At 31.8% G+C, this 16,960-nt stretch overlaps 1 protein-coding gene across 6 annotated transcripts in view; it reads left to right on the forward strand.

The window, feature by feature from the left end:
- GPHN (gephyrin) overlaps positions 1 to 16,960 on the forward strand; it is a 456,579-nt gene that overhangs the window by 286,733 nt on the left and 152,886 nt on the right. For 2 of the 6 annotated variants that reach the window (XM_036011094.1, XM_028508289.2), the window contains one exon: positions 5,187 to 5,243. The exons of 3 other annotated variants lie outside the window; for them this stretch is intronic. In XM_036011094.1, the coding sequence (XP_035866987.1) occupies positions 5,187 to 5,243 (57 nt within the window). Of the gene's footprint in view, positions 1 to 5,186; positions 5,244 to 7,411; positions 7,484 to 16,960 lie in introns of all 6 variants that reach the window. One more of the 6 variants, XM_036011095.1, reaches the window with a different exon arrangement.

Raw genomic sequence — 16,960 nt, forward strand, 5'->3', positions numbered from 1 at the left:
TGATGTAATGGTGTCTGGAAGTTAAATGTTTTACAGTTTTCTCTTAATTAAACTTAGCAACTTGTATTGATTGTACCTTCATTTAAATTATATGCAGAAATTTTAAGCTATTGATTCATATAATTTATATGCATACCAAGAAGAGATCATTTTTGCATCTTGATGAGTTCAATTCAATAATATTCTAGAAAAAGCAATTTTTAGCATTTGTATTTGACTTATTTACTGGCACACATTTAAAAATTATGGATCCAAAGTTGTTTGAAAACTTAGTATCATGTATGTAAAAGTATTGCACTATCATGCACTAAATATTGAGGATCTTCTCTAGTCTGCCACTTTGTAACATTATTAAAATAGGCCTTAGTTTCTATAGTTGTAACATCATGGTATTAAATTAGTAGCCTTTCAAGTTCCTGGTAGTCTTATAAGTCTGTTCCTTTGAAATAAGGTTCTGCACTGACTAAATAAATATTACCATTCTGTTTAGCCCCTCTCCCTGATATTATAATACTATCCAATTAATATAAAATAATTTACATTTATTTATTCAGGTTTTGCATTCCATGTTACTCCATAGAATTAGACATTATCGACTGAAAATCTTCAAATTGATTTAAGGTCTTTTTCATTTAAGTGAAGCTGTTTCTGTTAAATGAAACAATGACTTCTCTTGGCATCCGCTAAAGTTTGTTACAGAAAGTTATAGGAAGATAGGAAAATGAGAACTCTAGAAATAAAAGAATAGTAAAATTAAGAATGCCTTTCCATTTCACTTAAGAGTTTTCATTCCTATAAACTTCTTTTTCATTGTTTGAAGCATGTTTTGTGCAAAAGCAGCTCAACAAAAATAACCTGTGCCATCATTATTTCGGCAGTAGAATTTACTAGATAGAGCCATCTATTAAACCTGTATAATTAACTAGCTATGTCTCATTTAATAAAGAATATACCCCAATGTAAACTATTCTCTAGATTTTCTTATTTTTTAAATGATAGGTATTCTAAAATTGGTCATGTATTTTTCTCTCTCAAAACATCAGGATTATCTGCTCACTCTACTCATTCTTACTTTTACTAAAGACAAAACACATTGATTCAGAAATTTATTGCATGAATATTTTTAGTGTGTATTATATCAAATATTTTGCTTTACTTTGCCTTAATAAATCACAAGTGAAACAGAATTGTTTTACAGTGAAGTATCAGTGGTATTCAAAGGGCTGAAATATAGTGAATTGAAATATTAACCAGTTCCTAAAAAGTATTTTATTTACAGGAGTTTGCTTAAATTTTGAGGTTTCAAGTAAAACTTTTTAAAATGTCATCCTCTGAATCATAACTACCAGAAACATTGCATAGCTATACCAATATACACTTAATGATATTGGTTGGAAGACAGATAATTTCTAAGAAAAAAGTTTTATTTTCTGTCATTGGTGCCCATACTTAAAAAAAAAGTAACATAACAAAATAGGGTTGAAAATGTTTCTCTGTCAGGGCAATTCAGTGTAAATGAGGTAATTCTAAAAATAAAATAGTTCCGCCTCTAGGCCAAACAAACAAAAATGTTTATAAACTTAATCTAAATCAATAGAAAATATGTCAAAGGGGATCTGCATTAGTCATTAAATAATGAGATCTAAATTTAATGAGAACACCTGAGATTCAGAGAATTTAATACCAGCTGTGCTTTTCTTACTTTATAGTTCTCCACAAAGCCACCAAACCTTTTTAGATCTTAGTTCTCTTATCAATAGAATAAAGACGTAAAATATTCAACCTTTTCTCAAAAATTTTCAGCAAAGATCTTGAAGTATGAATGCATACGCCCAGTGATATAGGCACTTTATGTGGCTTACCTTTATGTAGCTTCTGTAAGCCTAAACTTTCTTTCAAATATATGTCTTTAAGACATTAATATAAAACTGTCTTTCTACTCTACTCTGTGTTTGCTTCAATAAAAACATAGCACAACTACTTATTATTGGCACGAGAGTGTAGGATGGGATAATTTTTTACCATGTTAGCAGTCAAAATGATTTCACAGTAAGCTCAGTTTCGAAGAATTGGACTAAACCAGAGGAAATCAATAACCCATATCATATTAGCTTCCAGGCAATATTTTTTGTTGCATTATTCTGGCATCCAAACCTTTATTAAAAAGGTGAATACAAACGGCAGAATAATTTCACTGCTTTATAGGCCACATCCTGGTAATTAACCCACAACAATAGATCCCCTAGTAATTAATCCCTGAAGAAAGATTCCCAGAATGTTGGAAAAGAAGCGATACAAGGCAATATTTTCAGACTACTTCTAATGAATATTTTGTTATATATTCTGGCTGAGAGGCTGAGGAAAAGATTGAAATGGTTTTGATCCTTTGGTTTATATCTTTTACAACCTCAGTGAAATTCTCATAAAAGGATTCCTTCAGAGTAGAAAGATTATTAGTGATAACATTTTTTGTTTTGGAACTGTCATTTTAATTTTCAGTATATGTGAATAAACTAACAATTTGAACCAACTCATAATCCCTGCAATTCTTTACATTTAATTCTCAAACTTCATTAATATTACAATGATCCTGTATGTAACAGAAACATTAGCAACTTAAACTTGCTTAGTTACTGGTAGAGGATGTTTAACCTCACAGAAGAAAATGTATAAAATTAGATAACTTATGAGGCTCATAAAACTCAAGAAGAGTAAATTAATTCATCTTATTCAAATGCTAATATTTTGTGATTTCTTTTAAATTCTTATCAGAGGAAAATAATATAAGCAGTTGGATTCACTATGAATTTCTTTCATTCTTCATCATAATTGATGATTATGGGTTGATTATAATAAATGAGAGCATTGAATTTTAAAATTTATTGGTCTGACTTTTTCTACTTCTCAAATTTTAGTTTATGAGACAAATCTTTTTGAAATTCTCTCTGAAGATGTTCAGTATTTGGTATCAGTACCTGTTTCAGGAGCTACAGAGATTCACATGGCACTTCTGACATTGACAGCCACATTGGTTTTCTAAAGTCTTCCTGTTATGATAGTTTTGAATTTACAAAGTCTATTTATAAGGAGAAAATTGATGTCAAGCACTGACAAATGAGCTGTCTGCTCCAAAAACCTTTATTTAAAATAGTGTTATAGTCTGTTTCATGTTTAGTGTTCAATGGTGACTATTTTTTCTCTTCTTATAATTCGATCTTTAAGTCTCTGTACTTGCTCTTGCAAATGGAACTGAAATGGTTTAGGAAAAATGTCTTCCATAAATAAATATAATAACAAAATTTCTTTTGTAGATAGAGATCTATACATTTATGTCCTCTTATAGGTATCATATTTTGTTTCTAGGCCATTTATTTCTAGGCCTAGTAAGGGAATACAACTTTAAAATAGCAATCAGGAACTGCAGATGTTGAGTCTAGATTTAACATTAACATCCTATGTAACCTTGAAAAGATAACCTCATGTTTTTAGACTTGATATAATTTTAAGCTTTCTACTAATTAAAAAAATGAGGAAAAGGGTATTCACTTGCTACTGAAAGTCTTCACAATTTCTGAAAATTTCCAGAAAGCAGCATGAGACACTAAACTATATTTTTATATAAAAATACATAGTTTATCTTTGTAATCAAGATGTTGTGAGTCTCCATTTAAAGTAGGAAACAGCTTCTGTTATGAAGATATTTTCTGAGGTCAAGAAAATAGCACAAGAGAGTAACTAGATTATTAGGAACTCACTGTCTATCCAGAGGCCTTGTCCTATAGGATGGCCTAAATTTGAGAATTCTAAATTTGAGAATTGTGTTTGATAAAGAAGAATGAGAATTGGTGATTGTCTTTTGGGCATAACATTTAGTTAATGCTGACGATTAGTAAAAACTATTTAGACCAAGTGAAACCAGAAGTTGACACAATTCTTTTGTGCCAAGATGCTTTTCTTCAAAATGGAAATTTAATTCTTAGTATTTTTCCTAAGCAATCTCTATATACTGTCAGAGATGTCCCAAAAGGGATAAGACAATCTGTAGTGCGCCAGATACAGTTTTGTAGCACAGCCAGGTTTCTTTTATTTGTTCCAGGGGACTTTAACATTTGGCATCACGCTGATACTTCTCTACTGTCTCCGAATACAAACAGAAGCATCACAGCTAACTTGACCTACGCTGGTCAGAGTGGAGACCATCATTCTGCACATGTAGGAATCCGCTTGATGTGAAACTTCTTTACCTTTCTCCCCTGCCTTTTTTGTCTTCCTCTTTAAACAAATATTATTTGTCATTACAGCTCTATTAAAAAGCAAAGGATTGGTGTCTGCCATGACAAAGTAACAACAGAGTATAGAGGGGATAAATGGAAATAGAAAAAATACAATAAAAAAATAAACTGTTTTTTTAAAAAGGCAAAGGAGTTTCTAGTTCATACCTCATCTGTTAAAATACTTTGTGTTAAGAACCTTCCTTTTGTCATTTGTATAGTGATATAAAACAAGTTTTTTAAATTGTAGCTTTATTTTCCCCTATCTTACCTAAGAGGAAAACTCAACTGAAATACAGAAAGCTGTGAGGAAGTGACTGTATCTGATATTGGTCTGGCATTAAAATTTTCTGGTTGGGCAGCACAATTGTTTAATTAGGAATCTCGGTGACAGCTGAATAACCTCAGTGCTTGGGGTCAGCAAGCAGAGGAGCTTCACTCTGTCACTTATTAAGAATGATGCTTGTCAGGACTGATCTTTCCACTTGGGGAACTTTCATATTTCTAATCATATCATTGATGTTTTCTGATACTACAATAGAATAGACACTAAAACACTGAAAGAGACAAAGTTCTATGCATAGGTGTATTTGTAATTCTTTGTTTTTCATAAGCCAAATGCAAATGTAACACTACTCCAGATACTGCTTCATCAGAAAGCTCCAAGATAACTGAAAGTAAGTGCCCATTTCTTCATCTCAGGAATAGTGCCATGACGATGATTGAATTCTAGTGGCCAGCCTATTTGCAGAGCATGTCGTATGGCCTCTGGGTTAGTTTACTCCTTGACCTCCTAAGAGGTACCTCAAAGAGTCAATTGATGTTTTTGCATGTATTACTTACTAATGCATAGAAAAATTTTTAAGTTCACTTTTTCTTTATTCTGTCTTTTTTACCCATCTTCCCTCATTGTAGCAAATTAGACGGCCGGATGAAAGCAAAGGAGTTGCTAGTAGAGTTGGATCCCTCAAAGTAAATATGTTTCTAACATTTTTTGGCAAGATTTTGTCTATAGCCTACACTTCTTCCTTTTTGGAGGGTGGTGGGAGGAAGGGGGCTTTTTCCATTTTTCACCATCCCATTTTTTTTATTTTAATATTTTTATTGGCTGTTGGGTCATATTTTTTGTTTGTTTCAGCTACACATAGAGCAACCAGCTGAAGGCAAGCTGCCAAATAACTAGCTTTGAATGGCACCACAAACAAGAAAAAGGGCAACTGCCTCATTCCAGGTGCCTGTAATTCGGGGTTCTGGAGTAAACCGTTCCTCTGACTGATGTCACTGTGTGTTAAGTTCCTGCTATACAGAGAACTAATATTTATTTTCAGAATATTATCTTTCCTTTTACATTTTTTGTAAAAAGTAATTAAGTGTTATGTTAGTGTCATTACCATTTGTAATTTAGTCCAGGAAAATAATTATTATGAGTTAATAACAGATATTTTATACATATGTATAAAATCTTAAGAATTAGACGTTTCATATGATGCTAGTATAATGGGCTCAAATATAGCTAACAGTATTTAAGCACTCTTAATCCCCTTTGTTTTATTTTTTAACGTTAAAAATTTGATATAACAATCAACAGCAACAATATATATCTAATATTTGCCCATTCGTGTATTTGATATGCTAATATACAACTTAAAGATTTCTGATCTGATGGTCCCATTTGCTGGTTAAATATCTGGGGCACTTAGATACTCTAACATTTAATCACAATGAAAAGGTAAACAAGTTATCACTCTTAAGAATTACTGACATAGCCATTGATAACTTTTAGTGCTGCCACTATAAATGCAAGATGGAAAATTTGAATTTTGCAATATACAGAGGAATCTCCCTCCAAATAAATGACTTCTTATATCCCAATCCCATTTGTTCTTATAACAGGAGTAATTGTTAAACTAATCAATATAACAGAAATTTCACTGCACTGTTTAGATGTCCCAAAATTTAGTAGCTACCATGAGGTCTATTAAGTCATTGCAAAATTTTACACACCTCCAATTTATTTCCATTTAACAATTTATGAAGCACTAATATCCACATTGTTTCCTCTCCTTGCCTCTTCTGCCTTCTTAATTTTACTTTTTTGTGTCTGTTTATTTATTTGTATGTGTGCCACGCACGTGAGTGCACATGGATGAAGGTGTGTCTGTATGTTTGTGTCCTTTATTCCAGACAAGCCATCCACTCTGTTCTCTAACACTGCTATATACTGGGTAGCATTTTTTAAGTGTTATTTCACTAAGCATAATCAGAAGGGATGGGAAGTGTTGATTATATCCTATTTCAAAAATGAGGCAAGGTAAAATTATTCAGCCAGAAAAATGAGTTTATGTATCCTGATGATGTAACAGTAGCATTCCTCACTGTCTATCTGTGAGGTATCATATTTTACCTTTGTCTTTAAGGAAAGGTAACTCCATAATTGTCTAGACTATGGATTATGAATCAGACTCAAGCAAAAATGTGCAGAGCAACATAACCTTTTGGAAACTACTGATAGTGAAATAAAGGTCAAATGGCATCCATACCTGCAGCACCATCTGCTATAAACTGGATTGTGTGTGAGAGTGCGTGTGTGTTTAATTATGTCTTCATTCAGTTTTTAGGTGTATAGGTACAATCAAGTCATAATTGTATGCTTATTGTTTTTAAGTGTGTATATATTTAAGTGTGTATGTAGTATGATTATGTATATACACATGTTATATATAAGACAAAAGATATATTTTAGGGTTCAGTCAGTTTAATATAGATTCAGCCTTAAATCAGAAAGTATGTTTGGAAAAGAAAGGCAAATTTCATCATTTTTAAATATATTACTCCATATTTCTACCAAATAGAAAAATTTTAAGTAAATCTGTAAGGGATTATAAGGATAGTTACAGGATTTATTTCCTGTAATGCTTTTGGGAGACAAGATGCAATAATTAAAAGAAAATATTGGCTTCCTAGTCATGGGTTTATTGAGCATGTATTCTCATATTACATGAAGATCTTTGATGTGTTGAAATGTTTGCCAAAGGCAGTGAGAAATGTATAATGCTATGATCTTATTTTTAAAAGGAAAAAGGAAAACTGAAAAGAGAACAAGTTGCTTTTTCAATTCATTTTCTGATGTTTACATGTAGCTCCATCGAAAGCTGGAGGAGCTCAGAGATCACCTAGAAGGCAATGTGAAAGGATACTCTCTCAGAGTAAATGTACGATTTCACTCGGTGATTTTTTTTTCCTAAACTTCTGCTGACTGGTAATTCCAAATCTGATTGGTTTGTCCTCTCATCTCCATCTTTTTTACTTTCTGTCTCTCTTCTCCCTTTCTCTTTCTTTCTTAGCTGCAGCTTCATACTCTTTGTTTATGAAATAAAGATTAAATTGGCAGAGCGGAGGACCCTTAAGCCACACTGATATTGAGGTTGATTTAATAACATTCTGGCTTCGTTACAAAATAAAAACTTTCTTTGCAAAATCAGTGTTTCTTATGCAATTAAATAATTTTCTGTGCCTCTTTCCATGAGACTTCATTTGGAACTTTTCTGTTGACCACATCTTCTGCCCCCTGTTGGATGGATCAGCAACATTACAGGTTAAGGGCTGCATCCAAGTGGTAGAGCCTTTATGATCCAATTTCAGTTGTCAAGGAAAATGATCATTGTTAAGAGTGTTACCATAGTTATTCTGGCAAGTAGACTTTTTTTTTTTTTTTTTTCAGAATTAATAGACTGTTCTCAACTCAGATTCTTTTTTTGTAAACTAACTGCAAGGTATCTTTTGTTTAAAAATAAGTAAACATGTAACATCTTACAAATGCTTGAGATAAAGGGTAATATACTCAAGATAACACTTGGAAAGACAACAATGCCGTAAAGCCACTCAGTACTGTACATATATCATATAGGCAAATATAGTGTTTTGTGACCATTAGTTCAGACTCAGAATGCTTTGCTAATCTACTGAAATTGTCTTTTTAATATGAATAGAAGTTTCTAAAATCTCTAAAATGGTATATGGTATAAATATGGCAGAAGAAACACTAAATTATCATAGTAAACAATTTCTGGCTCTGTTTAGCCCTTACTTCCCATTCCTAAGGCTTTTTAAAAGTTCCTGTGAATTCTAGCCGTGATTTACATCTTCCAAGATTATTGCCATACATTTAACTCATATTCCTATAATAGTTTTGTTATAAAGGGTAGAATAAAAAATGATAGTGATATGATAATTCTTTGGTTTCTCAATTTGTTTTTAATTATATACCATATATAGTTATGATATCTCTATATTAAATTTTTGATTACTGAAGTCCAAAATTGTTTTTATTAGTATCAGTCATTAGATTCTAATAGCTAAACAGAGAAGGAAAGTATAACAAATATCTCATTTTTCTACTTCTTTCTTTTGAGCCAGTCCTTTTGTATTCATATTCTTATAGCATTTAAAAGATCATCCATAATCAAACTTAGAATCTATTCCTCTGTTTAAAAAAGACTGACATAAATTTTATTACTAAATTAGCCTAAACATACCTGGATATTATTCTAAAAAAACACAAAATATTCTGATTATATTAATTAGTATATGGATTTAGTGTCATACTCTTCCCTAACCAAACCAAGACTAGAAAATTGAGACTTGCTCAGGTCAGTCTGGTAGGGAGATAGTGTTATATTAGGGTTAAATTAAAAGTTCTGTGCTTTGCAAATTAGTTTATCTCATGCCACTCTTCAATTTCTTTTTTCAATACCTATACTCCATTGCGTAGTACATAACAGCTGATCTCAGTATCTTCATCTTTTGTTTCATTTCAGTGTCACAGTTTGTTCTCATTGCCTTTTTTCTGAAAAGATTGACTAGAGATATATCATTCTAAAATTTCTGTTTACTAGAAAAGTGTAGAAAAAAACTATCAAAAGGCAAATTGTCTCTTCTCTAGAGTTCGGCTAAGATGCAAAACAATATCTAGGTGAATATTTAGTTTCTCTCCTTCCCCTTTAATTCCTACTATCCCAAAATGCCTTAAAATATGCCTTGTACACTAAAAAATGTTGATTAGAAGCAGAAAAAAGTTATTTTCAGTGTGATACACTATATAAACAGATTTTGTTTCTGTTGGAAGATGAAGTAAATTGGCAGATAGTGGCCATTCAGTTTTGTGAAAATTTGGTGTAGGAGTTACACACAAGAACAAATCTATGGGTGCCTTTTAATTCGTTGAAACATTACTAAATATTTCATTGAGCGGAAACATTCAGAACCATGTTGCCACTTAAATATTTTATTTAATAGTTGTATAAAGTGAGACAACATACAGAAATTTGGGATAAGGACTTTATTAAATAATTGATACTTTAGTTAGTATCATCTATACAATATATTTTGTAGAAAGAAAAGAACCTTGCATTCTTATTTATTATGGATAACCAATAATTATAAAAGAGAATATTCTGTTAAAATGTAATTTTTGAATATTATTTATATACATCTTTATCCTTCATTTCCTCCTCTATTGCAAAAGTAGGATTTATTAGATTCTTGATTCTAAATTAATAGTTTGTCATCTTTTTCTATACATTGTACAAAGCTGAAGTATTCTAAACCCCCAGTATATTTTTAATAATTTTAATAATAATAAAATTATCATTTTGTACCTAAGCAGAATTTATCTGATTTAATAACTACAACTATTACTACAAATCCTTAGATGGATAATATGTTGAGAATAATGACAAGAATAAAACCTCAATCCCTGTGGCTCAGTGGATTGAGCACCAGCCTGGCAACCTAAAGGCCACTGATATGATTTCCAGTCAGGGCACACCTCTCTTTCCCTTCCCTTCCCCTCTCTCTAAAAAAAAATAATAATTAATTTTTAAAAAAGAATAAAACCACAGAAGGAAAAATTAATTTCCCATTTAATCAAATGTATGAATCTAATAAGAATATTAACAGTAATTCACAAGGTTGAAGAACAGTGCAGACAGTGTTGAAAACTAGAAAACAGCCCTGACTGGTGTGGCTCAGTGGGTTAGGCATCATCCCAGAAACTGAAAGATCACCAGTTCGATTCCTGGTCAGGGCACATGCCTGGGTTGCAAGGCACTTTCCCAGTTATCTCATACATCAGTGTTTCTCTCCCTTTCTTTCTCCCTCCTTTTTCCTCTCTCAAAAAATAAATAGAAATAAGAATTTTAATTAAAAAAAGAAAATTGGAAAACATGAGATAAGAAATGGCAAACTAACATTGTTTAAATAATATAAATCAAGGTAAATTTACAAAATTGAAGTCAATTAGTTTTAAAAATGGGAAACTTGAATATTAAAAATTTAGAAGAAAAGTTACATAAATTCTCATGAAATAATGACAAGTAGAAAGGAAAGCAAAGAGAAGAATAGAAGTACCTCAAGGCCACAAATTTTGTGTTTTCACTCAATTTATGTAGTATGATAGTGAATTTCTATTCGGCTACAATTATGTACAGGTAGCTAACCAAATATGTTAATTTTTAAAGGCTTTCACAGACGATAAAAGGGAAGATGGCTTATGAAGACAGATTATTGGCACAAAGTGAACTAAAAAGAGATGATGAAGTAGAAGCAATATGATATTTATAAGTATTTGTTATGCTAACACAAATGAAAAAGATGGTATTATTTGAAGTGAAAATGTTAAGGGAGGCATTATCACTTAAAATAAGATGACATGTATTTTAGTAAGTTTAAGAAAAATAAAAGGCAGAAAACTATACTTCAACAACAATTAAAAAAATAGATAAACATTATATGTAATGGCTGCCCCATATAAATTCTTAATAAAATTTAGAAATTTTTAGTGGGGGGAAAAAAAGAAAAATACCTGAATAATGTCAGAAAGTAATGTCTTTTCCATAGTGATTTTTAATTATTTAACAATATCCTGAATGCCAAAATAAGACTGGTATGAAATAGGGCTAATATAAATAATGAATTAGATGATTGTGGTTTTATAGATCTTTGAATATCAGTATTTTCATTTCAATGTTGGTTCTGAATTACCTCTTAAATTCATGGGAGGTTTTTTGTATGTTTATATTCATCAAACTAATGCTGTCACTCAGGAGTCAGCATATTACAGCCCTTGGGCCAAATCCTGCTTCTCTTTTGTAGGCCCACAAGCTAGGGATGATTTTTGCATTTTTAAATGATGGAGGAAAATATCAAAAGAACACCATTTCTTGACATGTGAAAATTATATGAAATTCAAATTTCAATGTCCAAAAGTGAAGTTCTATTAAAACACAGCTACACTCATTTATTTGCATATAATCTTTGCTTGTCTTTGCACTACAACACCAGAGATGGACAGTTGCAGCAAGGCCATATGGCACACAAAACCTAAAATATTTGCTCCCTGATCATTTACAGAAAACATTTGCCCAGAACTGTTATAACTGGTTAGCGCATCAAGATAACATTGACAAAAAAAATATTATTATAGAGGTTGTGTGAAATTACCTTCATTTTAATGCTTGAACGAAGGAGAGCTGCTCATTTTTCTACAAATGTTTTCAGATCATTCCGCATGGAAGCATGTATTGAAAAAAGTTGATCCTCTTAAATCTTCTATTTTTACCTTTTATTCTTTCTTTTTATGTTGTTTGTTTTCCTAACTACTCTTTCTTTATATCTCACACACACACTCACAAGGTAAATAAAACTCACTATGGAATTAACATTAAACCCTTCAAATATAGTACTACCATGGAAAAAGTATAGATTATAAATTCCTCTTTTGGGGGCAACCCCTTAATGTATAAAGATAAGTTCCATTCTTGCTCTCTTCAACTTTTTAAACAATGTGTTTTCAAAGTATTTTTGCTGTATACATTGCATTTCTTTTGTTTATTATGCCATTATTTCTTGATAAAGATATTTCCCCTGAAGATTATGATCAACTTTTGATTTCTACTGAATTTCCTATTTGACCTCACCTAAAAATCATACCTTCTATCTATAAGAAATTTTATACAAATGGGAAAGACACCCTGACAGAAACAAGTAATAACATCCTACCTTAATATACACACTTAAAAGTCTAAAAGGTATCTGCATTGAATCAGCCAACTTTTGTTGAGGTGAAGAAGAACAGCTGGAAATAAACATTCCAGTACCTCTTAAATGAGTAAACCTCGGTTGGTATACTCTTCATTCTTTAGACAAATTTCTGTGTCTTTTGGGTTTTGTAGGTAAAACATGTGAGGCTTTTAAGTCTTCCTTTTTTGATATTTTGGCATTTACTCATGTTAATAATATGCATTTAATTTATAACAATTATGTAACATTCTAGGTACGGTGATAGACAATGTCTTATGAATGTGATCAGACTACAGTAATGATAAAGATGGCAGTAAATAAATTTTAGGGTTATCTCTTTGGAAAACAGGCTAATTTTGCTACCTTTCACTTTGTTAGAATTCTCTTAACATATAAACTTAATATAGCTCTGAGGTTTCAGTTCTACTGAAAAATAACAAAAATTTATCTTGTGCTTCAAACTAAAAAATTCTCATCTAATACTTACAAAATCGCCTGCAATAGCTTATGACATCATCTGTGAGTTGTTTAATGCTTACTGCAAAATTGCCCTTCCTGGAACTTTTATACAAAAATAAGGTACTAATAGAAGATCTCCTGGACAAGTAAATATCCCTAGTAACAAAAACTGGAGAACTGATAGGCAAAGAAAGATAAGACTCAAACTGTTTTAAAGATAAAGTTTTTCAGTTTTATGGGTATAGTTATGGAAACAGAACAAACATGCAGAGCAAGGTTTTCTAAGAACTGGTGATCTAAAGAAAATCAGATGTGCATGTGGTTGGACAAAAGGTATGATTTATTAATATGTATAGAATTCACCATAATTTAGAAACTAGTTCAAAGTAACCCATGTAAGTGGCAGTCATACATTTTATTACAAATCTTTGTAATGAGAAGTGTAAAACCTTCTGAATATTATTTCACACAGTTCAGTTGTTTTTTTTTTAAAGGAGAAAAGAGTTTACGTTCATTCAATAAACACTTCTTGAGCTCCTACTACATTTAGCTGTGCTGGGTTCTAAAATACAGTTAAAGAACAAATCCAATAATAAGGATATTTCTGGTTCTTTCATTTTGACATTTCCTATACCTTCATTTTCCCACCCTAACTTTGATTTTGGAACTTCATGAAGAAGTCTGTAACTAGAGAATGCATCCTGAAAAATTTACCTCACATGGCATTGTGACAACTTAATGAAAGAAGAAGCCACAGAACTAAACATGAGTGTGACAACCTAGAAAGAAAAAACAGGCCAGAAATTTATCAGTTCAAAGTCATAGAGCTAGAACATGGTTTTGAATATAAAATAGTCATTTTAAACAATGAAACATTGAAAACTTCTGATTGAAAACATAGGTCTGGAGAAGAGTTTGTGTTCACATTTTATTATCTTTTTTGGTGTTGCTATTGACAGAGAGAGAGAGAGATTGATTCAGTAGTACTGAGAATGAAATGTTAGGAACAGGAAGTCAGACTTAGAATACTGGATGGCTTAGTTTCCTACTTAAGAATATAAGGGGGATGTACAGTAGAGTCATCTTGTAAATAATGTCACATGTAGTTTGCTAGTGTTCAACCAGTGAAGATCAGTGTGGTGCTATAGGAAAAGTTACCAGTGCTCTGCTTTCCTGTTAACCTAAAATGAGCATCTTCTCAGCAAGATTGTACCAGAGTCTGATCAGAGGGGTCATCTTCATCATGGAATTTTTTTTATAAGCCAGGTATTTTTTTTATCACAAGGTCTCTTCAAATCGCTTGAACCTTGAGATTTCAAACTCAAGTGTCTTCTTATAAGGCTGTTTTATTATCTGGCAAGTGTGTTGGTGATGGAGCCATCTAAACTTCTGGGACCCTTACTATGCTATCATTTCCTCTTTAACAGTGTTTTCTTTTCCCCACTGCAAAACCAGGCTCGGCTTCCCTCGTGTTCATCTACCTATAGTGTATCTGAGGTATACTTTGCACGTGTTTTATTACATGGTCAAAAACATGCTCGCCCTCACCATTTTTCTTATTTTATTTTTCTTTTGCCTTAATTTATTTTGCCTTGCACTTTGCATTTGGCTGAAAGGGGAAAAGTAAGCTGTTTTAGGGGGAGATTTCTATCTTTATACTGCACTGTTTCTAAGTAACTTTTTTCTGGCAATCACTGTATCACATTGAATGGTTAAAGCCCAAACAGCCAACTTGATTATTACCACAACCTTTACTTACCTAAAGATTCCTTTGAACAAAGTAATTCGTTATTAAAGTCATATTGGCTAAAGACAAAGATTCCAGTTTGTATAGGTCTGTCTCTGGTGGCTAAAGATTTACATTACATTAGTGAAAACTCCATTTCATTAACTGTAGAAACAAGAAAATATCCAAGTGGATTATTAAACTAAAAGTTAACGATTCCCCTGTCTTTATATAAAGCAGAAGATTTGTTCCCTTTTAAAAAGCTAGTTAGGTTACTCAGGATACTTATATTTATATGTTTTTATAAGCTAGAAGAACTTATCTTCATGAGATTCATATTCTTTTAACAAAATATTCTACATGAAATTTGACCTTTATGTTCTTTGTCTTTTTAGGGGTTTCATTTCTTATTCTTACTGTGTTAAACCATAGCATAAATGGGTTTTCTGTTTTTATAAGCCAGATTTATTAAAATGTTATTAATCAACTTAGAATATTATTTTCAAAGCAGGGCTACTGTTGAATGGATAAAGGAGTAAATATAACTCAAAATATGACTAGTAAGTAAAAGGACTTTAATAGCCTATAAATTTTAAGATCTTTATTGGTTACTTTAGAGATATAACATTTCTATACATATTTACTTTGTGCAAGCCACAATAGCTACTATCTGACCACAGAAATATTATCTCATAATGTCATGCAAAAAAAAACACAACAAAAAAACCCCAGAAAGATGGCACTATCTAAAATACCAGATAGTATATGAAGACTAGAGGCAGAATATCATCTTCTGGCTTTAAATTTTAAGAAAAAGTCTTGAAGGGATAACATGACTAAAACCATAGCCTCACAAATTTTAATTTATTGAGTCAATAGAATTACAGTCATCTTCTTTAATTTTTTTCTTTTGCAAGTTACAGATTTGTTCTTTTAAAACTGATTTTATGGATAATTAATTTCTTCTTGAAATATATATTTGTAGGGAGAAGCCAAGTAATGAACAACAAATGAATTACTTGTGATTCAGCAAAGACTTTTGAAAGATTGACATTTCATCACATTTTTTTCATAGGTCTTTTCTTAATTTCCCAGGATTACGATTCCCAGTGTGAAAAATATATAACCCATTTCTTTCTGCCGCTTCATCCAGGCAATTCTCCATTTCCCATGAGAGTGTGTAAGAAGTCTACCATTGGCACCATCTCCAATCACAGCCTACAACATCCATCAGGGTATTACTTTCTCTGTGGCAGCATGTGTGCAGGAGGGCTCTCAGGTTGGAATGTGGAACTGGTTTCTGGGGGACGGGGTTCCTGTGTGCGGTGGCGTTTCCTCCATAGCACTCGGCTCCTAAATGAACTCTGGCTTTATATCTGGGTTTGTTTCTTTCATTGTGACACATGAGCTTTATTTATTTGTCATGAAGTGTGTTTCTTTTTTTATCACTGTGGTAGGGTTTCTATATTCCACTCAATGCCAATACCAGGAAGAACTCCTTGGGGAATCTAATATTCATGATAATCACCTGGACAGAAATAGCTTTTTATAATTGTTTTCTATTTCATCTTAAATTGGTAAATGATTGTTTCACAAAATTTTAGACTAAAAACTTTAGTTATTAGAATTTCAGGAATGGCCTCATGTTTTTCATATACAAGCCTCTTAATGGGACTGTTGATAAAGTACATTATTTATTCAAAAGCATCACTATGGAGGTAGCCAAACCTTCATTGACCAGTCTCTTTTTCCCTCACATTTATCTCATCTTCGCTTACCTCTACCACTGTAGAAATAGATTCTCCAACCCCTAATGCAACATGTTGGTTTTACCAATTGCATGTCACTATCTTCTGTGGCATTCATAAAGCCAAAACATAATAAGCCTTATTCAAAAATAAATTCATCCATGAGTTGTACAAGAACAAGATAATTTCTAATCTTACCTGGCTAATACTGCTCAGCAAATGTTACTTTATGTAATTGACAGCTCCTTGGTAAAAAATGTAGTTTTCTTAACTATGTGATAAACTCTGTGTTTATCTAATTTATTTTATCTTAATTAATCTTCAGTACAGCTCTGTTTGGAAAATATATTATTGTCATTCTCATTTTACAGATGAGTAAGATAAGGGTCAAAGAGTTTCACTATCTCACCCAAAGTCAGAGAAGCTGCCAAGACTAGTACAAAATACTTTCTTAAGTGCCATGGTTTCTGCTGGTCAAGACCTCCTAAAAGCCATCAGCTCTCTGAATGTCATACAATAATCTTATATTTTCACAGCCTATGTTTACCTGGTTTAGGCTGGTTATATAATTTTGGATAATATTTTAGGAGAGGATGTACATGTATCTATAAGATAGAAAACTTTAATTCAAAGAAATGTTAGACATCACATAGCGTAAATTTATTATTATGATTTTT

Source organism: Phyllostomus discolor, chromosome 1 (assembly GCF_004126475.2).
Source record: "Phyllostomus discolor isolate MPI-MPIP mPhyDis1 chromosome 1, mPhyDis1.pri.v3, whole genome shotgun sequence".
NCBI lineage: Eukaryota > Metazoa > Chordata > Mammalia > Chiroptera > Phyllostomidae > Phyllostomus > Phyllostomus discolor.